This window comes from Podarcis melisellensis, assembly GCF_964234715.1.
Source record: "Podarcis melisellensis genome assembly, chromosome: 10".
NCBI classification, from domain to species: Eukaryota; Metazoa; Chordata; class Lepidosauria; order Squamata; family Lacertidae; genus Podarcis; species Podarcis melisellensis.
The window spans coordinates 49,515,948-49,540,951 of NC_138542.1; the positions used below are offsets into that span (position 1 = coordinate 49,515,948).

The window sequence follows — 25,004 nt, forward strand, 5'->3', positions numbered from 1 at the left end:
GGAAAGGGAGGGAGGAGGGAGAGTCAGCTGACGCAGCTTAACAACTAAGCACAACAACAGGATGTCAAGTGAGAGACATCTCTCTCAAGAATCCTGGGCATTTTGCCCAGGCTGGTTTTAACTCCTTGTCTTCCATCTAAGTCAGGTTAACCTGGAATATTCTCAAGTATGGAATACTAGTACAATGACTCGTGAGTATCTGCCACTGCTTTCATGCAAACACTGGGGAGAAACAGCTTTTCGGTGCATTAAGTATTTTTTTTTTAATCAATATGATGATTCATTTATTAATTGTGTTCCCCACCCTTCAGAACTATAGCTCAGTAGCAGAGCATCTGCCTTGGAGCCTCAGGTTCAATTTATGGCATCTCTGGGTACAGCTGGGAATGTTGACCCCCCAAAAAACCCTGAAGAATCAGGAAATGCCATGCTCTCTGTTCCAGCACGCAATGAGATCCTCAGTTTTCCCTGATTAACCCCCTGATGTTTACTTTGGAACAAAAGTGACCATGAGTTCAGTGGGGATGATTCCTATCACACCAACCCCGCCAGGAAGACGGATGGGGAGATACAGTGGTACCTCGGGTTACATACACTTCAGGTTACATACGCTTCAGGTTACACACTCCGCTAACCCAGAAATAGTGCTTCAGGGTAAGAACTTTGCTTCAGGATAAGAACAGAAATTGGGGTCCAATGGCGCAGCGGCAGCAGGAGGCCCCATTAGCTAAAGTGGTGCTTCAGGTTAAGTACAGTTTCTGGTTAAGAACGGACCTCTGGAACGAATTAAGTACTTAACCCGAGGTACCACTGTACTTGTATCTCAGCTTTGCAAATAGAGAAACTGAAGGGTTTAATTTTTTTTTTAAAAAAATCATTTTTAAACAAAATACTAACAACCTAAAATGTTTGCTAATATAGAGGCCTGCTTTCTAAGACCAGTAACCCCAGAGTCTAAAATCTGCACTACTGCTGATGGGCCATTTTCAGAAAATAAAGTATAATTGAATCAGAAAGTGAAATGAATAGTATTGTCAACTGGCCGGGGCAGGGCAGAGAGGAAACGAGCCTGACTTAATCTTGTTCCTTTCACTACAATTTTATCTATAGAAATATAAGACATTAGCCATGATGTTTAGAAGAAGTACAACCTCTGCGTATCAGACGTTGGGGACAAACAATGGGTCATTGTCTTCATGTCCTGCTTGTAGGCTTTCCTGAAGTATCTGGATAACTCAGAGGTGGGAAACTTGTGTGGCTCTCTGGATGCTGTTAGACTCCAGCTCCCATCGCCTCTGACCACTGGCCATGCTGACTGAGATTGTTGGGAGTTGAGAATTGATAATAACATCTGAAGGGTCACAGGTTCCCCATCTCTGGAATAGGCAGAAGACCTTTGGTCTGTTCCACTAAGACTAAGGGTACTGTGCTCTTGAAAATAAGTAGGAGATGCTTTTGAAGTAAGATAAGAAAGGTGGCAACTCTTCGCAGAAATTAATGACGGGAACCATGGAACACTGAGCAACATCATAATATAAGGTGGTTCATTGACTGATTGGTCCAATGTAGATGCGGGGCCTCTCCAATATTGACATGTCGAAAATGGCTAGCTGAAGATGTGCATTTTCATTTGTTTTGGCTTAAGAGGAAGGCATTTTGAGCCAAGTGGCTGGAATTTCGGAAGAGGCAAATGTGTTGACACTGCAGCTGACTCAGTCAAGCTTCTTCACTGCTTCACTTTTCTTCGCTGGACACAAGCAGATCATTCCAGAACACCATTTTGAATGCGCTCAGGTCTGTTGCATGACTAGCTAGCTGTCAGATGCTGAGCCATTCATTCCCTGTGTCAATGTCAGATTGCAATGCCATTCTGACCAAAAAAATTGTATATGGAACGAAAGGAGGCGCCATCTTGTCCTTTGCCTGAGGCGCCAAAATGTGGCAAGCAGTTCCGCCGCTGTGTTCGTTTTGCGTATAAAGTAAAATAATTATAACAGCACGGGATGTCACAAGAGACTGATGCATTCTATGAGCTGATATAGCGAAGTACTATATATGTTGATGACTGTCTAATGGTTCCATGTGAGAATGACCATGAAGGACAATTACCACGAAGTTCTGGAGAGATTCCAGTTTAGGAGCAGGAGCAGGGATCAGAGCCTACAAATGACAGCCTTCCTCACAGTTCACTTGACTCACATACTATTCGCTTTCAGGCATCGGATTTACCTCACAGAGCACCATCGTGTTTTCACAGGTGTTTCACTGGCATCACTCATCTATTCATCACAGCTGTCCAAGGTGTTCAATGTGACAGCAGTTTCCCCACTTCAATATGTAGGGACAGAGAAAGAGCAGTATGGGGGAAATAGGGTATAAAACCTGTGCTGTCACAAAGACCCCGCATTTATCAGGATTTAAGAATAATTCCAGTGTGGTGTAGGCAACTGATAGAACAGAGTCTGGGAAGCTCAGGTCTGGGGGGTGGGGGGCAAATGAAGCTCTTGAAGCTTCTCTGTACAGTGGTACCTCGGGTTACATATGCTTCAGGTTACAGACTCCACTAACCCAGAAATAGTACCTTGGGTTAAGAACTTTGCTTCAGGATGAGAACAGAAATTGTGCTCCAGCGGCGCAGCGGCAGCAGGAGGCCCCATTAGCTAAAGTCGTGCTTCAGGTTAAGTACAATTTCAGGTTAAGAACGGACCTCCAGAACGAATTAAGTACTCAACCTGAGGTACCACTGTATGGGCGTAGCCAAGGGGGTGCAGGGGGCAGCTGCCCCCTAGATCAAATAAAACAATAGAAATACTTAACTAACTGACCAACCATGACGGTTCTGCCCCCTAACAAAGTCCTACCCCCCCAATCCTGGCTATGCCCATGCTTCTCTGCTGGTCCTCAGGACTCCCCTCACTGGCCCTTCTTTCCAGCCTCTTTGTGTGTTCATGCCCAGCTAGAATGTGTCTCTGAACTTTAATCATTCCTCCTGCTTGCCTGGATGGAAGCTTAGAGAGGAGTATGTGAGTCTGTGTAGAAACCAGCCTACTGCACAGACTTTAGGATCACCAGGAGTTGAGGAAATATGCCTCTTTCCACCTGCACCAACCAGCGGTTTTTGTGTGACAGAAAGATATACACCATAATGCAAAGCAGTGATGAGACAGTATGCTTAGTGAACAGCATGTATGCCTTTGGTGACTCCCAGTATCACCAACCGCACCCCCCATGATGCTCAACAGTACCCATTGCTTTGCTGAACTTTCTCCCCTCATCGAGTTGTTGAAGGCACAGCACCTTACCATAAATAAAAATAAAATAAATCCAGTTGGTAGAGCATGAGAGTCATGGCTTCGGGCCCCATGTTGGGCAAAAAATTCCTGCATTGCAGGGGTTAGACTAGATGCCTCTTGTTGTCCCTTCCAACTCTACAATTCTATTATTCTAAATCTGACAGATCTCTGAAAAAATGACCACAGTATTTCTGCACAATAATATTTCCCTAAATTATCATTATTGTTTTTCCTTTAGAAAGCTTCAGATTGCCTACATTAGGTTTTCATTTAAAGACTGCCCTGGCCCCCATTTCTTTAGCTTCGCCATTGTTACAAGGCTAGATGTTCCTGGACTGTACACTGGGACTTACATGCAACGACATTACCAGTTATAGCACATGACAGTAAATCTGAAAGTCAGCCTTAAGTTACCTCTGAGACTGGCTGTATCTTTTCCAGCTTCAGGGAACAATGCCAGAGGTTAGTCTCGGAGAGGGATGAATGTATTACTCAGCAAAAGCAATGCCTTCCTTATAAGGGAACATCGTGACACAGCAAAATGTGCTGCTAAAGCCTCAAAAGGAAATGCTGAATCAGAAAACAGAATGTCCAGCTGTGTGCAACAGGAAAAAACAACAGCTATTCTGAAAGCGGTAACAGATTTGTTCGTAGAGGCTGAAAGGCCTCCTTGTCAGTGCAAGGGAAATGCAAGAGGGAATGGACAAAGGTTAACAATTATTGAGTGAATTCAACAATTAAGAAAGCAGAACTAGTTTCACAAGTGTTTTGGTAGCACAATTATGTTTGCCCACAGCCAGGCAACTCACATGTTATACTCCTATGGGGCAGTCGTTTGTTTTTCTACAGACAGATCAAACTTTGAGCTTGATGTTATGGTTCACATGCCAGGAAAACAGTGAGGAATTCCAAGGACATTTTCCATTAGACATTTGTGTAGCAGATTGTGCTGAAAATGAAAGCTGGGATTCAAAGCAATCAGCTTTCTAGCCATCATGATAATTAACAAATCTGCCAGGACTGCTGAGAAGAGCAGAGGTTACAACATACCCCACTTTGCATGGCAAACTGTGTACTTACTCAGTGCTTGTCTATCTCCTCCAGTTCATGAGAAATCTACAAATGGTCTTTAATGTAATAAAAAGGTAAAGGTACCCCTGCCCGTCAGGGCCAGTTGTGACCGACTCTAGGGTTGCGCACTCATCTCGCTCAAGAGGCCGGGAGCTGGCGCTGTCCAAAGACACTTCCGGGTCACATGGCCAGCATGACGAAGCTGCATCTGGCGAGCCAGCACCAGCGCCGCACACGGAAACGCCGTTTACCTTCCCGCTAGAAAGTGGTCCCTATTTATCTACTTGCACTTAGGCGTGCTTTTGAAATGCTAGGTGGGCAGGAGCTGGGACCGAACGACGGGAGCTCACCCCGCCGCGGGGATTCAAACCGCCGACCTTTTGATCAGCAAGTCCTAGGCTCTGTGGTTTAACCCACAGCGCCACCCGCGTCCCTTTAATGTAATGCATTCAGTCAAACATTAAACAATGCATTCCATGAAATATAGACCATTTGATAGAGTATGTTTGCTACTGGTTGTGGCTTTCTCTATCATGGCTGAAGTCCCAAACTCATCTACTTGAAAGTAAATTACGGGAAAATTAATTGGATTTATGAATAAACACGGTTATATCAGGGTGTAAGAGGCTGTACCTGATCTCTTATTCTCACAGTGTAGAGAGGAGAGAGGAGCTGTGAAGTAATGATCATATATTTCAAATCAGGAAAGTTGTGGATTAGCACCTTCTTGCTCCAAGTCATCAAATCTTTGGGAAATGCTTGTATTAGTAATGGCCAATGGACCCCCAATTTGCACATTGGAAAGTTTCCCCTTCAGTCCCATACCACAGCAATAGTGCTTCCTGATGTGCTTCTCTCAATCTCCCTTTCCATCATAGTCCTGTACTTTGGCACTTGTTCTAGACCCCCATTCAGCAAAATGTGTGAGGACACAGAGTGTGTTAGCTTCATCCCAATGTCCTCCTGTTCATTGGACCCATCTCTCCACTCCTGATCTTCACACATTCAGAGATTCTTAATGTTTTCAGCTAAGTGCACTGGCGATCTCCCTTCAGACCATCAGGAGACTGGAGTTGGCAAGGCTGATGTGCAAGGGGGTGTTCAGGATCAGACAGGTGTTCATGGTGCCAATCACCTGAACACACCTATAATTTCAGTCATTATGGTCCATGTTCTAGTAGAACTGTAATTCCTGGGACCTTAGCAGAGCATCAAGCACATCCTTGCAATGCCTTCCCTTGGTTTGTTTCATTTGCACAAAACCAGCAGCGTTTTCCCCTCAGGAAACTGTCCAGATTAATCTAGCCAAGCCACTTTGCAGCCTGCTGTAACATACACATGTGAAAAACAGCCACAAGAACATCTCCTGTTAAGATAGGAGCCAGCATCTCCACTTGCAAAAGTGGTTTGATGCCTTGACAATGAATCTCCTGTTGGGAAGAAAAAGACCCAGGTGTGGCTCACTTGGTGGGTCAGAGTTGCATCAATAGTCTCCCAGCAGCAATGTTGCTGCGACTTAGTGAGTGGAAGCTGTGTGGATGTACTTGTGGGAGCAGCCAACAGGTTCTTCTAGTGCATCTTCTCAGTTTTGACCTTGCCACCACCTCAGTCCACCCCTCCTGGTTAAGTGCCAACAATACCACTGCTAGGAAGCGATTGTTGCTGTTCTGCACCATGGCATGAGCCACTCCTGGAGGGACCACATAGCTTAGTAGAGAGCTCATGTTTCTTTCCACACAGAAGGTTCCAGGTTCAGTCCCTGGCTTAGAAGGATCAGGCAGCAGGGGACATGGAAGACTTTTCCCCTTAGCTGCCAGAGAGCTGTTACCAGTCAGAACAGAATAGTATTGCAACAGACTGAGTTGGCAGCTGCCGGTCAGAATGAAATTGGCCAGATTGCTGGATCTGGCCTGAAACTACAATGCATACACACTATGCGTGCCCAAATGATTTTGATTAAATGAAAATAGATGGCGATCCCTTGGTTCACCTGTATAATATTTGTCAATCACTACATCATATAGGCTTCAGAGCATCTGAATCAGCTTAGATGGGAGGGCATGTGGTTCTGGAGTAGACTCACAGCAGATGTGAATACAGAGCCTAAGACTGGATTCAAGTCAATCAGTCATTGGCTTGGAACTGCCACAGATCACAAAGGCAGCTTGATAGGCGAGGCTCATTTTTGTGTAGGTGTGAGATCAGGAAAGTCATTGGAATGGGAAGGAGCATAGTGAGTTCTAAAGGGCTCCAAGGGAGGACAATAACCCTGCTCAGTTGGTCGAGCATGAGACTCTTAATCTCAGGGTTGTGGGTTAGAGCCCCAAGTTGGGCATTGCAGGGAGCTGGCCTAGATCGCCCTTGTGGTCCCTTCCAACTCTACAATTATATTATTCTACAAAATCAGGAAGCTGTTCCATTGCAAACTGGAGGTCAGGTCGTTGTGACTCCTTTAACTACTGCTTGTCCTGCCATACCAAGGAACACTATCCTTAAAGGTAAAGGGACCCCTGTCCATTAGGTCCAGTCGTGACCGACTCTGGGGTTGCGCGCTCATCTCGCTCTATAGGCCAAGGGAGCCAGTGTTTGTCCACAGCTTCTGGGTCATGTGGCCAGCATGACTAAGCCGCTTCTGGCAAACCAGAGCAGCGCACAGAAACACTGTTTACCTTCCCGCTGGAGCAGTACCTATTTATCTACTTGCACTTTGATGTGCTTTCAAACTGCTAGGTTGGCAGGAGCTGGGACCAAGCAACGGGAGCTCACCCTGTCGCGGGGATTCAAATTGCCGACCTTCTGATCGGCAAGTCTTAGGCTCTGTGGTTTAACCCACAGTGCCACCCGCGTCCCTACACTATCCTTAAGCAGGCTCAAAAACAAAAAGCATCTCTGATATGCCAGAAATGACCTTAATCCTAATGGCGGTATTAATGATGCATCTGGAGAGAAGAGAGCACACAATGAGTCCCAGGTAATTATTGCTTGTGTGATGCAGGTGCATATGAGACATCTCTGGAATGAGCTGATGTACACCTTGCTGATGTACACACACACATACACATACACACCAGTGACTCATCGTATTAACATATATGACAGAAGCTGGACTGATACACAATGCAGGAAACCGTCCTTCAGGGCTGTGCTCTGAAGATATAATAGGCATTGTTCTTGAAGACAGGGAATTTCTCTGGACATTTAGGCTCCAGCCGTATGGACTCTTACTCGGGACTTAAGCCCCACTGAACAGAACGTAACCAGGCAAAAGCCTTCGCTGTGAGCTGGAAAGTGGAAAAATGAACTGGGGCTAAGAGATCTGCTTTTTGTGCTTTTGAAATAGTAACATACACTTCTGGTTCTTACAGTACAACCCTAAGCATGTTTACTAAGAAGTAAGTCCTACTGAGTTCAGTAGGACTCAGTCCCAGGTAAATGTGTATAGTATGGCTTTCTTGTCTTCTCAGATTAACAACTTGCCTAAAGCAGAGGTAAGACACGCGAGAATAAAATATGGTTATTTTTTTGTGGAGGTTCATTTGTCTTTTCTTGTTTCTTGGTTTATATTTCATTTGTTCAAATTGCATTAGTTTTGAGTTCCATGAATTAGCATTTCATCTTAATATTTGCCTTGGAGTGTTTCTCCGCTAATTTCCCTTTTCAAAAGAAAATTGCTGCTCATGGACATCAGATACACACTTTAGTATACGTATTTTGCCAGAATAAAGTGCCAGTTTTGAGTGTGTTTAGGGTCATGCATTGTTTCAGAAAGGACAAATGAGGTAGATTCATGTTTAGATGTGAACTGAATTGAATTTCTAACCCAATCACTGGCTCTTTAATTCCATCTGTTGAGAACACAGAATGAGCTGTTGGTTTGCCTAGATGGCAATGGTGGCTGGATATAACGTTGCTGCAGATCTCTCACTCTTTCATGCCAGCTGAGCAAACATGTTCTTAAAAAAACAACCCTGTACTATTTGACTTGTCCTAAATTCAGGGACATATTAGACGTGACCTACTCAGAGTCACAAAAGTCATGACATTGTTTAGTAAATCTTTATAGCCGTCTTTCTTGACAAGTTCAGAATCCCTTAGAAAGCTTACAGTTCCTGCTCATGCTGCCTTGCATTAAGTGTGGAAGTCTGCCAGCTTATAAACCAATGCAACCCATCTCAGTTTTTTAAAAAAATAAATCTTTCAACAGAGAACACTACACAGTAAAAACTCTGTATAAGAAATAGGTGTAGTTTTAAGGAACAGAAAGAGTTAAAGGCACATCAATCAGATCGCTTGAAAAAATAGTTGTTTCTAGATCATTCTGAAGGTTTAAAAAAGAAGAAGGGATGTGAGCCAATGCATACAGCTGCAATCTCAGGAAAAGCAGCAGGAAACCATTTGATTCAATACAGGCTCACATGTTCTCACCACAGTGACTCAGCAAAAGTGGCCTCAAGACTGGAACAGCTTACTCAGCAAGTGCGGAGAGGCAAACAAAGCCTACCATGACACAGCAAGATGTAGAGACAGAGGCATGACTTGGAAGGTTCTTGAGAGGGTTAGTCAGCACAATTCAGACCATTAGCTCTTTCTCTGTGCATTGTGCTGTTGTTTTGTAGCTGGAACTCATAATGCAGAAAATATGGCTGAAGGGCTCCTCCAGATTGATGTGGGTTTTTTATGGGTCAGTAAAAAGGGAAGTCTTCCCAAATAGGAAGAGTTGGAACATGGGGATGAGTAGCAGAGCATCCATTTGTCCTAACTCCTTATTCCCCCGCCCCGACACTAATCCTGTACAATACATAAGGATCATGTTGTTACACCTCCCCTCTGGAGGAATCTTCTTTGGAAGTTGACTTGGAGCTCCTCAAGGCAGACAGCACAGAGGAGCAACCTGTGTCAAAGGGATTGTGAGGCACAGCAGGGGAATCGGGGACTTCAGGGGTCACAGCAGCTCAACTTCTTCCTCAGGACAAAGATAACCCCTTCACAGAATCAGCAGCAGAAGCTGAACAGCTGTCAAATCCTAAGGAGCACAGGCACTTAAAGGTGAAGTCTCAGCCAGACACTAGAAGACCGAGTGTGTGCCTGAGGAGCAACTCCTCCAGAGTAAATGTATATGTGAGTAAGCTTCACAGGTAAGATGAAATATGCAAGCCACACAGGTATCTTGTGTGTTCTGGGTGAAGCCTTGGAAGGTCAGGTTTCAAAGTCTTCTTCTTCCAGGCTCAGAGTGGTGGAACAACATCTCTGCACCTTGCCACCTTGATGGTCACTAGACCACCCCTTGTTTGGACCGTGGACTGTAAGAACGTAAGGTGGGCCCTGCAGGGTTAGGCCAATGGTCCGTCTAGTCCAGCATCCTGTTCTCACAGTGGCCTATCAGATGCCTATGGGAAGCCCCAAAGCAGAACCTGGGAGCAAAGCATTTTCCCTGTGATTCCCAGTGCTTGCCATTTAGTGGAGTTGGAACATAGCCATCCAAGCTAGTAGCCTCTGAGAGCTTTATCCTCCAGATTGCTTGTGGACCTCACTTCTTGTGCTAAAGAACTGCTTCTTGTCCTTCCTTCTTCTTTCACCCTCCCATTTAGACTCCAGACTATGGAATGGCTCTTATTCTTGGACTTTCTCTATTAACTCTTAGCTGCTCACCTTGAGGCTTGGTCAACTAATCTTGGGCCATCATGAAATAATGATCCAGTTCTATGTGGATCATACAAGAGAAGAGGGGGAAATGACCTCGCTGTGGGTTAAAAACGGTCATGTGAACTCAGCCCTAAGAGTTCCACTGGCAAAAATAAGAAGAGGAAATCATTTCCACTACAAGCAGCAGTTATGTGAAAACGCAAGGGAATATACTGATGGACATATCACAAAAATTGATACTATCAGCAGTTTCTATTGAGTTCCAGTTCCACTCAGATATGCTCAGCACTTCTAACAGTGGCAGACCATGGCATCTCAGATGTCAGTGGCACTCTGTGCGGCGCCAAAATCTGCCCCCTCCCCAATGCCTCTTGCCTTCCATTGAAGTAATAGTGACAAAGCCTGCTCTGGCGTCCCAGAAATTCCATGCCCAGTGCGATTGCATTGGCTGCACTCCCCAAGAGATGCCTCTGCTTCTGAAAAGCTAGGAGATAAATATCCAGTATTTAGGACTGGTGCAAAATGGGATAGTCTGGAGTGCCTAGAGTAGACTGTTCCACTTTAGACTGTAGGGAAGTCGTAAGACCTGAAGTCTGAAATGGTGTAGACCATTCAACTCTTTTCAGATTGTTACCACCTCATTCTCTTGCATATGTAGGTAACGGTAAAGGACCCTTGTATGTTTAAGTCCAGTCAAAGGCAACTATGGGGTGAGGCGCTCATCTTGCTTTTCAGGCCGAGGGAGCCAATGTTTGTCCATAGATAGCTTTCCGGGTCATGTGGCCAGCATGACTAAACCGCTACTAGCACACGGAGGACTGTGACAAGTGCCAGAGCACATGGAAACCTTCCCTCCACAGCGGTACCTATTTATCTACTTGCACTGGTACGCTTTTGAACTGCTAGGGTGGCAGAAGCTGGGACAGAGCAACAGGAGCTCACCCCGTTGTGGGGATTTGAACTGCCGACCTTTCAACTGGCAAACCCAAGAGGCTCAGTGGTTTAGACCACAGCATATGTAGAAGAGACTGAGATTGAATAAAATGCGTAACAGCTGGATGGAGGGAATAAATCAGAAAGAGCAGAAAACCAAAATGGAATAGGCTTGTCCCTGTCATTCGCATGTAAAATTTCTTAAGAGAAAAGGTCGTTTGAATTGGGGAAGTTCTGATTTCTCAACTAAAGCTGTTGTGTCTCTACTTGTCTGTTATATCTCTGAGAAGCGAGAAAATCAAAGGTTTTAGAAAAAAGGTCTTAGAAACCAGGATAATTTTTATTTTATATCAAATCAAAGTTCTGCGGAATGCTCTTCTTGGGAAGTTACGTCTGGCACCTTTGTGGTCAGTCTTTACATGCCAGGCTAAGACCTTTAGGCTTCCCCAGGTCTTCAATGTTGCCTCTTATGCTGGTTGCTACCTTTTAAGTTGGGTGTGTGTGCAGGACCCCTTCTCCCCCTCTACTCACTGCTTTCCCCATTAGTTACTCTGAGCCAGAGAGGAGAGGTGTGATTTTGTGCCCTCTGACACACCCCTGCCCTCACTCAGGCCCGTGACAGTTTTATGTATTTTGTACTGTTACTGTTTGTTGTACATGAGATAACCATGAGTTATATCCCATAGACAAACCATGGCTTCTCTCCAAAATTTGGTTTCTTCTCCAGCTGCTAGTCTTGGGTGGGTGTCTAGGGTGGGGTGTCTGGACAAAGCACAGCGAAGGAAGGATGCTGGGTTCACATGTATCATGAAGCCATAGTTAAAAGAAACTAAAGCTCGAAAGCCACCAATGAGCCATGGCTTTTTATCATGGTTTGTTGCCAGTAAACGAAGCACAGTTAAACCACTGGGCACATAACACTAAGTTATGATTTAATGAACCATGGTTTAGCATTGCGTGTGAACCGGACCATTGGATACAGCAGCAGCAGCAGCAGTTCTATCGACCCTGTAACAACACATCTCTGGTGCCAGAACAATGCAAGTATAGAATTGCTTTGCCCAATGTTTACAGAATCATAGAATTGTAGAGCTGGAAAGTAGCCCAACATTGGCACATCAAGATTTAGGGTGAAACTTAACCGCCTTTTCATATTATCCCAATTACTGTAATCATATATTTGTACCCAAAGTATTAAATGCAAAGCTCCTAAAGGATTGCCCCTTATGTGAATGCAGCCAGTGTTGCAAAACTGTAGTTACCCTCAAAATAATGAGCCAGCTTTGCTGTATTATAAAATTGCTTAATATTTTAAAATGACATTTGCAGTTTTACTTCTGCTTTCTGAAACTTGCGCTGTGACACGTCACTTGCGCTGTGACTCAGCAGTCAAATAGGGTACTGCTGCCTCTATTTTCTGGTAGAGCTCTTGTACCTTCACAAATTCTTTACAAGGCAGAAATAACACAGGAGCTGTTTTCCCCAGCTTGGAGAAGTAGTCTTAAATATTTTTAGAACATAAAAAACCTGTAACAGCTTGCCTGAAATGCAAAATAGGCACACGATCATATGCAAGGTAATCCATAAGACCAGGAAGACAAAGAACCGTAAAGTAAGCTCTGCTGACCTCTGCTGGCCTGTTTATTTTGGATGCAAACTCTTTTACATGGACAAAGAACAAGATTTCTGCATAGAGAAAAAGTGCGAAACTTTTAAGTCTGTCACAAGAAGTGGCAATCTTACCCGGATGTATTTCCCAGGACTTATGCAAGTGGATAGGTTGAGATTGGCCAATAGCTCCTAGCATATAGTGGCATGCCTAGATGTACACTCTATGTAACTTTATGTACATGTAACTTTATGTACACTCTGTACACTGATTTATTGGGTTTCCTGCTCTAAACAGAAGTACTTTTTTGTGTGAGAAAAGTATAAAAGGGTGAAGCTGCTGCCTGTGAACATTGGCTTTCCCTGAGCCCTGAGCCACTGGCGATGGTGCCTGGTTGAATGGCTTAGTAGAAGACAATTTCCTAGAGCCATTTTAAGAGGCACTGTGGCTTGGCCCTTCCATCCCCACTGCAGGGAACTAGTTCAGCAGTCATGAATGGAAAGCTCTGGCTGGACAGAGGAAGGACAGAAATCTTATGCTCTCCAGGCCTACAATTTTTTTGATCAGGAGTAATGGCTGATGAAAATCATGGAATACACAGAGATGGCAAAACTGATAGCGGCGATAAGAGCCACAGGTTTAGAATCTTTCAAGGAGGACTGGAAACCTTTTCTGGTCTATCTAAAATAAAACTTCTCATATGCAAACTCCACAGTGGGGTTTGAAGTCTAAGAAAGAAAAAAATATATAGCAGAACATATAAGAACTTTGTTTAAAAGGATGAAACTGGGTATGATGGAATTTTAAAAACACCATTGCATGTAACTGCAATTATAAACACCGAGGTTGAGTGAGCGGGAATTCATCAATGTTGTAGACTAGGATTATAACTGTTGAGTGACGAAGTATACCTCTGAAATGAAATGAAATATTAAAAGTGTGTGTGAGAGAGTAATTATTTTTAGTTTGGATGTGATGGCTCTAGTAGTAAACACAGATGGTGTCTGATACCAGCAAGAGCACCATTGTTCCTTTCCTTCCACTGCCTTCCCAGACAGGACTCTGTTGAGGATGCAGAGCCAGCATCTCTTGCTCAGAAGCCCAGAATCTTCTCCTGCTCCTCCTCTTCCCCACCTTGCAAGGTGGCATTTTATGCCAGGAGGCAAGGCCCACACTTTAGTGAAAGCACGCACATATCTAGTGAAGTCAAATATTGTCTTTAATAAGGAATATAAAAGGCAAGTCTCCCAGTTACATGGAATAATTCAGTATTTCACCCCAACAAGCTCCACCCATTAACACAGTGAACGCTGTTTCCTCGGTGTGTTTTCTGATAATGCACAAAAAGTGTCCAGCCTCTGCAGCAAAGAGGGATAGTTTGTGAGGAGGAGCTCTAAGGGAAGGTTATGGCAGGGATAGAGAGATCATGATCAATGGGAGCCGTATGAATTAATTTCAGATGAGAGGCTGCCTCCTGGATGTTCCTGTTTAGGAGGCAGGAAGAACCCAGTTTTAGAAGGATTTGGTACCACTGAGAAGACATATGCCTCCTTCCCTGTGGTGCTTCATGAGACAGGTACCTGGACTGGCTACAGTGAACTTGGCTGTTCTCAAAGCAGTCCTGACACAACAGGCAGTGTTGTAACAGAGGCCCGCTGGGGTTGTTACTGTACTCCCAACAGTGTTCTCTGGTCATTACAAAGGGTTTCCATCGTTCCTGCTCAGCCAGGGGAGGGCAAAGGATGGAAAAGACACAGACGAGCTGCTCTGTTTTACAACGCAGTGCAGCTGCCTGTAGGGCTGGTAAGAAACTACAGAGCCCACTACCGATTTCCAGCATGGCTTCTTAATAGTCTCTTCATCACGAAAGGAACAACAAAACTGTCTTGCCCACAAAGGAGGAAACCCAAGCCCGTCGACTCACCAGGCGGCGACCCATTTGGCAGCTCTGCAAACCCTTCCCGCTTGTTTCTCTCTTGCGCCCCCAAATGCAGCAATGATTAATCTAACCCCAAAGCAGCCTAGAAAAGGAGGCAGGAGGAGAGGAAAGGGGTGGTGGGGGAAAGGTGTCTCTTCCCCAACACACTCTCCTTTTGCTTCCCTCCTCTCCTACCCCAAGAAAGAGGAGTGCAGTGCAGCACACAGGTCCTCTTGAAACCACAGCACACCAGTCCACAGTAGGGTTCATAAAGCAAACATCGCCTCCTCTTCTTTGTCCTTCTTCCGCGGAGGGCCAGAGCTGCTGTTGGAGGAAGGAGCTCCAGTTGGGGGACTGGGAAGCGTAGGCAGCCGTTCTGCCACTTTTGCTCGCTCTTCCAGGAACTTGTCAAACTCTGACAAGGAAGAAAAAAGGGAGAATGAGGAATCAAATCAAGAGTTGGAAAAGCCCTGAGCATTGCTTCTTATGTAATCGTTTCCATGGACTGGACACATCTATAATTCCAGATATATTTGGAGATTGATAGTTCACATTCACTGTTCAGGGGTGCCAATTATAAACACAATGCCTTCATGCAGGACATTTCTACATGATTAAACATGGGAGCAACACATCCCAATAGACCTGTGCAAGGAGAGCCACATTTTGGGATTTTTAAAAAAATCCCAAAAGTTGAAAAGCCATTTGCACAGATTGCTCATTCCTAGAAAATGTTTTTTTTTATATATAAATGTATAGACATGGAATCAATCAGCAGAAAACATCCCATGCCTGCAAGAATTCATTGGAAATGTAACCCTCAAAGGCAGGGCACAGGGTCTGCTAGCAACTTGCCTTCGCTGGTGACACCCTTTGGATCCACCGTGTCGTTTCCCTGAGAAAAGAGAACACAAGGAAGTGTGGAAATTGTGGCAGATCAAATGAAAGTGTGCAGGGCTTAATTACATGGACAGAAAATCCCATTTTTATTGGGACAGGGACCTAGTGTGTGCTTACTCACCTTGGTTTCCATCACTCATACCAGTAGAAACAGACAGCATTTTAAGGCAGAAACAGGATGACCTGTGGATACCAAAAGTCTACTTCCCCAAACTACCATTTTAGTCAAACAACAGTCATTGCATTTCAGAAAGGATGAAATGCAGAGAAATTAGTTCTACACCAACATCGGAACAGACAAGACAGTGGAAAAAGCAGACCCTGTTTTAGCCAGTAAGTGAGGAGGCTGATTCACACAACTAACTTTCCTGTGGCAGGCAGCTTCAGCTATGTTTTGCCTGCATTTGGTTCATGGCAAACTAGTTATTTGAGAATTGAAAACTCAGGTCATGTTTAGGGTTTATGATGATGTAATCCTGGACTGGGGTGTGTGGAAATGAAATGACCCACGGCACAAAGTGTGGCAATGCAAACCACACCTTAGCTCAATATACTGCAAGCAGCGGGTGCTTATAGTAGTTTGCAAAGTAGTAAGAATGGGAAGGGGCATTAGAAGCAAAGGAAGCTGCATAATGACATGCCAGACCACTGATGCATGGAGCTCAGTGAAGTTGGCCGCAGAAGCAGGCAATGTAGTGCCTTCCAGATGTTATTGGACTCCAACTCCCATCAGCCCCAGCCAGCGTGGCCAATGATCAGAGATGATGTGAGTTTGAAGCAACATCTGGAGGGTATCACACTGGCTATTTCTGCAAAAGGGTTTCCTAACAGGCATCTTCCAGCACCACATGGAGATGCCAGGGATGTCAAACTGTGACCTTCTGATGTGCTTTACCCCTGAGCTAGGACCCCAACTCCAGAGACAGAACACCTAAAGGCTGATTCTAGGTAGCTCTGCCAAGCATCTATTAAAAAAGGTAAAGGGACCCCTGACCATTAGGTCCAGTCATGGCCGACTCTGGGGTTGCAGTGCTCATCTCGCTTTATTGGCCAAGGGAGCCAGTGCACAGCTTCTGGGTCATGTGGCCAGCATGACTAAGCCACTTCTGGCGAACCAGAGCAGCACGCGGAAACGCTGTTTACCTTCCTGCCAGAGCGGTACCTATTTATCTACTTGCAATTTGAGGTGCTTTCGAACTGCTGGCTGGCAGGAGCAGGGACCGAACAACGGGAGCTCACCCCGTCGCGGGGATTTGAACCGCCGACCTACTGATCGGCAAGTCCTAGGCTCTGTGGTTTAACCCACAGCGCCACCCACGTCCCTGAGAATCTATTACAGATATTTAAAAATAAAAAACTGCCTCATACCATGTCAGACCACTGGTCCATTTAACTCAGTAATGTAGATATTGACTGGTGCAGCTCTTTGGGGTTTTAGGCTCTACCACTCACCTAATAACTACATTCATAATCACTTACTAATAAGTAAGTGCTTTGGCTATGTTACTTACCACATCAGTAGAGAGCCACTGCTCAATATCTTCCATGATGGCAGCTTGGGGGACGGGAACCTGGCAGAGAAAGGGAAAACAACAAAGGAAGGAAGGAAGGAAGGAAGGAAGGAAGGAAGGAAGGAAGGAAGGAAGGAAGGAAGGAAGGAAGGAAGGAGCATGAATGAAACCCATTCTTGCAAAAATGCTCTCTTAACTGACAGCCGCTTATTTTACTCAGCACTGTTTTTAGGACCAGTATGTGATGGGAATCCATTTCTTAGCTAATTCCAACATCACTTGAGAATGGTTAGATGATTCTCAGGTTCACCTTTCAAATGGCCTAGGCCTACACCTGACCATGAATGACACTGATAAACAGCTATGTCACGGACTGGGTCTCATGGGTGATATCAATTAAGTAGTAGTTTCAGTAGTGACCCTCAAAGATGGCAAAGTTGTTCAGCCATAAGATCTATCGTGCATACATAGTATTATCCAATATTATGCCACCTTGTGCAACTCTGGGGAAAAGGGCAGGATATAAATAAAATAAAATCAATTGGGAAGCCCTAGCTGATTTTTAGTCTTTATTAACACAACATGAAAAAAGTTCTTATTTCGATTCTTAGCATGAAACATTGTGAAGGGGCAAGCATTTTTTAAATCCAGGATTAGATTTTGGTGAATTGTGACAAGCTGCCTCTCACAAGTTGCAATGTATTCCAGTGAACTTCAAATACCACAGAGCAAGCTCCCTGTAGCCATGGCATTTCAAAAATATCAATATTGCAGTCTTTTGCATTCCTGGTCAATTCAGGACACACCATCCTGTTTTTCAAGCTTTCCTCCATAAATCAAAGAGGACTGGAAACTTCTGATTTTATTGAATGAAAGCAGCGAATTTGCACATGCTGAACCACATTCTAGTGCCACAGGAAAGTGCCTCAGTGGATTTAACATTTTGCCACCACTTCCTGATGTTAATGCCACTCAATGCTCTCTCTACCGCCACTGAAACAGGTACATCATTATTAGTCAATTGGGATGTGGCATGTCAGATCTGCTAAGGATTCTTCATTCACTTTCTCTCACTCTTCCTGTTCTTAAAGGGTTCGTTTCACTTTAAAGTAAAATTCAGTTAAATGCAATGCTGTCTGGACCCCTGCCATTCATATTGTCACTTTAGAAAATTGCTGTGTTTACACCTCCAATTTGGAGCACATCTTGGGTCTGGTGGTAAGCCCAGAATTGGTGGACTGGCATGCAGGGTCCACCTGGCTTATCTGTGAACTCCTGGCTGTCTTCAATGGATGGCATGCATTGCAGGTTGCCTTCCTGCATGTCTGCATCTTGGGTACTTGAATGTGCCTGCCCATCTCCAGCATGCCACCTTCAAGTTGCTTAAAACAATTTTGTGGAAGATAATCAAAGAGCAGCTAATGGCCATGACCTTCATTTGCTCTGCTTGTGAACTGTCAGCAGCAGACGACTAGTTACGGCTAGAAACCAAATGCTGGATTATCACTTTATGGACCCTGGTGGGACCCAGGAAAGCATCTCATACAATCTTAACACCCATGGAAACATAAGGCCATGCTAAGACTATTGGATTTAGCTGAGAGGGTGAAGTTGACATGTGCAATTAAGAGAAAAATCATTGTCAATATTTATTAAAGATTGGAAACTCCTTTGAATGAAAAAGAATTGAAGTGGATTTGTATGAGGATTGAAGAAATTATTGGTTTATAGGAAGGAATTATTGGGTGTTATCCTGGAGTGGATGTCTTGAATATTTTTCTATATATAGCTGACAGACGAAGAATCAAGAGTTCTATTCTTTTCTTTTTTTTCTCTTCCTCCCCCGGCCTTTTTTCTTTCTTTTCTTTTCAATCTATTTTTGGATCGTGCTTTTATTTAGATTAGTTTCTTGGCTATTTGATATTAACCATTGTATACTTTTTTCAAACTTTAATAAAATCTATTGAAAAAAAGAAACAGAAGGCCATGCATAAATTCTTTGGTATTTTAGGTGAAGAGCTGAGCTATTGCTACTGAGCATATAACCTGCATATGCAGTCTAACAGAATTCTGTCTTCATCCTAAACAGAAAGGAAGAGCCTGCATGATACATTGGATTGTCTGGAATTATACTGTAATTCCAGGAAATGAGGAAGAGGTAGGTATGGCAAGGAGAAAGGCTTACTTTCTACAATGATTCCTTCCAAAATTGGACCCTGTGCTAACCCAAGTTATGGGAAGCTGCTTAAGTGAAAAAAAGTGATCTCAATAATGATGAATTTTCAAAAGTGAGGTTTTCCCTTTCACCGTGAAGAACTTCTTCTCCCCAGCCCTTGTCAGCAATTAGATGATCTCCCAAATTCACAGATCCTTAAATGCAACAAGGAATTTCTGCTTAAAAGAGAGAGAGAGAGAGAGCGCAAGAGCACAGAAGAGAACTAGTAATTCCCATAGGTTACCTTAAGGAGAAGTAAAAGCAAGTGGTTTCTTGCTATTAAGTGTAGGAAAGTTTGCTTCCAAATCAAAGAAAAAGTGTAAAAGCAAAATGTCAGACTCCATCTCACCCAAGAAAGAAAAGATCCCTTTAAAGCCATTTCTCAAAAGCCTGAGCTATTCTTGCCTAACCTTCTTTCCTCTGCCAGGGTAAAAGCTCTCCATCAGACTGGTTAGCATAACTGGAGACAGTGGCGTAGCGTGGGTTGTCAGCACCCGGGGCAAGGCAAGTAATTTGCGCCCCCTAACCCGTGGATTTGCGCCCCCTAACCCGTGGATTTGCGCCCCCTATCCCTAACCCCCAGATGTTGCGCCTGGTGCGGCAGGCCCCCCCTGCACCCCCACGCTACGCCACTGACTGGAGATGTGCTAAGGTTTGAGATGGAGTGGCACAATTTAAGAAAACGAAACCAATATCTCCTTTATCCCTAGAAGAGCTTTCCAGGACAGGGGGAAGACAGGATTACACAAGCCAGTTGGTACAGTGTGTGGGCACACCTTGGACAAAGCATCTCAATGGGTCTTCTAATCCTGTAGCCATTTCCCTCCACCGGTTCAACTGTATATATTGAATTTGGAACCACAGAAATCAAAATGACAGACAGCCCAATACTGATCAAGTTACTAGTGTAAGTTCCCCTTGAGCTGGCTCTTATTGGGCATTGTCGAGAGAATAAGCGAAAGTGGCAGAAACCTGAAAGGGTTGGTGCTGCATGGAGGATATGGAAAACGGTGTGTCATTCATGAGTTCCCTTCTGTGATGTGGCAGCCTAAGAGCTGGCCAGTAGTACTAACCCCTCATCCCATAGATGTTCTCACCTAGTGGGAGAAACATCTCTAGTCTCCAGTGCAGGAGGAAAAGACAGCAACGGATCATGGATATTTCTTGTAAAATTATGGTACAGATCCCTGGATTGTGAAGCTAGCTGAAAAAGGCTGGGTGGGGGGAGGTTATGCTAATGGATTCAGAGATCAGTTTTTATCCCACTAAGGCAGAAATGGAAAATCTTTAGCCTGCCAGGCCTAGGGTTGCCAGATTTCAAAAAGTAAAATTCCTGACACCCGCAAAGTTGTTGAGCTTTTTTTTAGGAAGACCCCAAAATTGCTAAGCACTGTTGTTGAGCTTTTTAGGGGAGACCTCCCCCCAAAAAAGTGATGTTAAGCTTTTGGACCTGTTTCTACTGCTTTTTCATATATCCAGGTTTTCCCTTACATTTTGACGCTTGGGCAAAATTTCCCCAACACCATTTTTACACCTGGAAGCCAGGACATGTCAGAGGAGTTTTCCTGACATATGGCAAACCTAGCCAGGCCTCTCTTTGCTTCTGGCACTCCAGTATATGTCCCTATCCCAACCTGCATTGAACTGGCTTCATGGCCAGACTGCCATGTTTCAATTCTGTGTGCTGATAAAGGAGCTCTTTTCTCAGTGCACAACAAGGAAGGCAAAGTAGAGGCATGTGTGTCAGACATAAAGCATGTGATGTACCTAAATATGTATGCTTTAGCCCCATTCATTCTGTGTGCTGGCCCTGCCCACTTTGGGCATGAAGTCACAAACTACTTTCCTCCAAGGGAATCCCCTGAGGGGAAAATATGCTGCACTGTTGCACTATGTTGATGAGAATATAAAGCTTAAAAATGGTTCCTTGTTTTCTTTCATTGTGTTAAGATTTCTGCAGTCCACGAAGCCTTGTGGACTGTGGATTTTATTACTGGGAGAGGTTGCTTGACTTCCAGCCCAGCCACATTACTTTCTCTGATGGCTGTCCCCACACACTGTTCAGCCAACACCACACCCTTGCATAGCAGCCTCTATTTTGCTCTTCCTTGGCAGCGACACATTCTCACCATTCCTTGGCGCATCATCCAGTTTGCGATTGGGGCTCCATCAGTGGAAGCACCTGGCTCCGGCTAGTTGAGAGAGAGTTTGCTTTCAAAGCAGCTGGAAAAGGTGGGAAATGTGGGGCAGGGTAGGGAGAAATGCAGGTGCCTTCCAGGATAAAGGGCTCATGAGCTCAGAAGGGAGAGCAGCTCCCCCATACAAATTAAAGAGAGATGGAAAATTTCCTACCTCCTTCCCATTTTTGTTGAACACAAACAGAGTGTGGGAGAACCCCCAAACTGAGCTCATGGCTTATGACCACAAAGATATAGTTGCATTGCCTCTGGGGACGGAAAGGTGTACAACCCCAAACCAGTTTCTTTCTCTATGGATGGGAAGGTCTGAGTTGAAGAAGGATGGCCTGCTAGCCTTCTAACCCAGACCTTGAAAGGAAGCAGGATTTTAAAGCCTGTGTGATCGTAGTTAGTCCAACGTCATATACTTAACAATGCACTGGCCCAGGGGCTAATCTGGCTGCATTCCTTGCCAGACTGCTCCACACCCTTCTCAAGTGGCTTAATAATATCTCTTGACAGAGAGACAAGAGAGAAAGGAAAGAAACCTCTAATTTTGTGTGGCTGGAATGTAGCCTACAGTATGATGGCACAAGTCATATCCTTTGGTCTGCCCACCTTTGCCTCTGTGGCCCCTGGAAGGTTTCTTAGGATGGAATGTGGCCCTTGGACTGGAAAAGCCCCCTCACACCCTGGGTGGATCCCCATGAAATTACACCCCCAAACCTCTTTTTACTGATTTTTGTGATTTTAAAATGCTTATTTATTTGCAGGCTTTTAAGGCTTTACATCTTGCATTTTGAAAGCTGCTACTAACTTGTTACAGCTCAGAACCATTTTCAGCAGGAACTGAAAATGACTGGAGTATTACTGAATTATAATTATTTTTACTTTTCCGTCTTACTGATCGAGAATTGTTTCAACAGGTTACTTGTTCTCCGTATGTACTGAATTCTTAAATAAACTGCTTGATATGCTGATGCTTGCTTGTTGTTGTTGTTTTGTGCTGTGCAATTAGGTACTTATGATTTAATAGTGTGCAGTTGCATGTTCTGCCACTACCGCTGTGGGGACAGGGGAGATGTGTGAGTCCATGTTTAGGTGTTAATGAGAAAGGAAAATACACGAAACTATGTAATTAACCTCCAAAGCTGCTCTGATGAACTGAGTGAGCAATGACCTAGGTCCTACTCCCACTAGCTCTAGTCAGCATGGTCCATAGTCAGGAATTTTGGGAGTTGTAGTCCCCCTAAAAACCCCATACAGAGGGCACCATGGTATACATGGACCTACAGCTGATGTCTTGGGAAGGCAGGGGCTCATCTTTTACACTGAGTGCTCATGGAATACTTTTATAGTTAGCAACTCACCGCTGCTGTGTTCTGTTGCCGGGCATCCAAGGCTCCAGCTAGTCCTTGCCTGGCCAGAGGGTCTTCATACTTCACCCTGGAAGAGAGACAGGGTGGTCAAAGACAGAAAAACCAAGCAGAGAAGCTACTGAAGGTTATGCACTAGGGAATCTTCTTTGAAACTAGATATAGAAAATGGATGTGCTTGGGGGTCATGCTTTCCCTACATACACAGGATTGTTTACATCCTTTGTCATAAGGAAGAATGACTGAAATTTGGTGAACAGCAATCCACACACTCTCTCATTGACAGCAGGGCCAAGCTGGGATATTTTTTTGGGAAATGTTAATATCAAAAGGCCACTTACTAACCATTCAGCAATTTTTCAGGCTGGATGCACATGTGCTAGCAAGAGCCCTAATGGGCTAGGATAGTCTAAGTGATCATTATATGAAGTACTGACTTATTTCTAAATGGACGCTCTTTGCCCTTCGTGACATAAGCTCATAGCCCAGTCGGATCAATCGCAGCACCATGATGCCATTGGGTCTAATATGTGATTAGGTGGCATCACTTGAGGATGGAACGAAACAGAGAAAGAAACAAAGAGCACCAGGGCAAGAGCAGGGGAGCGGTTGTGAATAGTCACAGACAGCCATGGAAAAGTTTATAGCATTATAAAAGGTTTTCAGGTTCCAGGTGGTGGAACCTGGACATTGTCTGTTCTAAAGTAGGTCTGAACCAGTGGAACATGGCTCAGTTGTACTTAGGAATCCCAACAAATGTGACGATTATCTATTTGGCTGCCATGAGTGCTCAAATGCATGAAAGAGTGAGCAATGCAATTTATAAACAAATAATAAACAAAACCCTGCGAGGCAGGTTAGTCTGAGAACCAGTGACTTGCCCAAAAGGATGCCCTGTGAGCATTATGGCTGAACAGTGGATTTTAGCATGGCTCATCTATATCTATACCCAAAGCTTTTGCTATTATACTACCTTAGCTCACACATGTATATATGCCTAGTTAGAGATCCCACTAAAACAGGGACAAGCCCTAAAGTTGCACCAATGTTCCATGAGTTTGGGGAGAGTTTATTGTAGGTTTTGCCAACATGGCCTAGCGCTGTGTCAGCCTTGGTGCTGGTGTCAAACCCAAGCTCAGCCATGTACCAAATGGATCTAGGCAAGCCCTTTCTCTCCATCCCAACCTGTAACATAAAGAGGGGCTGCCCTCAAGCGTTTGAAGGAAGGTAAAATGATATAAGGATATGTGTCTATCACACGCCTTAAGAAATAGGCTATAAATAGAAATTATCCCTTATATGCATACTAGGATACTCAGACCATACACAACCCCTTCATTGCTAATATACACCACACATCTAGAGTTGCGTGTAGAAGTGGAACAACAACAACAACTTAAAAAGAACATTCTGTGTCCAGACATTCCAAATTCTGCACCCTATAGTGTTCAAATGAAGTACATATGCATAACTTCTCTTATTTTGTACAACAGATGCTGTGATCTTTACAATCTTGCATGGTTTAGTCTGGTATTGCTAATTATGAGCAGAGTCAAGGAAATATGGAGGACACCGAAGCTTTAACCCAACCACCACTCCACCTCCTGAGATTTCTGCAAACACTGCCTCCATGCTTTCAAGCAGAGCTTTATAGACACAGGGACTAGAAAAGTGCCATTTATATATGAAAAGTGGAAAAAAGAGAAAGCTGGGATTCTCAGGAAACTAAATTCTGCACTCCTTGTCACATTCTGCACTTTTTCTATGCTATTGCAGAACTGTGACATGCACAGAAACCTGAATGCACTTCTGTTCTACCTAAGCACATGCTCTTAAAATACATTCAACATCCCTCCACATTTCTATTTTGTTTCGGGAGACACGGTGGGCAAACTTATATGGTGCAGATGGGCTTGGACAGACTTAACTGTTTCTGATTAATCAGTGCATGCACAGCTACAACAAGACCTCGGCAAATATCACGACTGCCCCATTTCCTGCAAGAAATACCTTCAGTTTCAAGACCACCCCGCCCACCCTTTGCCCTCACCCTCCAATCTATGCAGATTATTTCTTACACAGGAAGGCCAATGTTTCCTTGGACGATGACATCCCAGTGGTGAGCTCCCCCAAGCCATGTCTCTGTCCCTCCCATGGTCACCGGGAACCGTTCCCTGCTGGGGCCAAGGGGTTGGGCCACTTTTGCTCAAACTTTTCAAAAAAGAGCTCGTCCGTGAAGGGCCCGCTGTGCACAATGGCATCAAGGATGAAGTAGAGTGCCACCACCATGCCGCTGATGAGGCAGAAGGGCAAGAAGGGTTTGAGGTGCTGCCAGAAAGTCTGCACACAGATGTTCAT

General features: G+C 44.4%; 1 protein-coding gene across 4 annotated transcripts in view; it reads right to left on the bottom strand.

Moving 5' to 3' along the window:
- Positions 1–13,750: 13,750 nt before the first annotated feature.
- The window catches only part of TOM1 (target of myb1 membrane trafficking protein), a 30,867-nt gene continuing 19,613 nt past the window's right edge, over positions 13,751–25,004 (bottom strand). For 3 of the 4 annotated variants that reach the window (XM_081928319.1, XM_081928318.1, XM_081928321.1), the window contains exons 12-16: positions 22,641–22,716; positions 21,223–21,285; positions 16,879–16,938; positions 15,323–15,362; positions 13,751–14,882 (exon numbers count right to left, since the gene is read on the bottom strand). In XM_081928319.1, coding sequence (XP_081784445.1) covers positions 14,734–14,882; positions 15,323–15,362; positions 16,879–16,938; positions 21,223–21,285; positions 22,641–22,716 — 388 coding nt within the window. In that variant the 3' untranslated portion in view covers positions 13,751–14,733. The remainder of the gene's footprint in view (positions 14,883–15,322; positions 15,363–16,878; positions 16,939–21,222; positions 21,286–22,640; positions 22,717–25,004) is intronic. The other variant, XM_081928320.1, reaches the window with a different exon arrangement.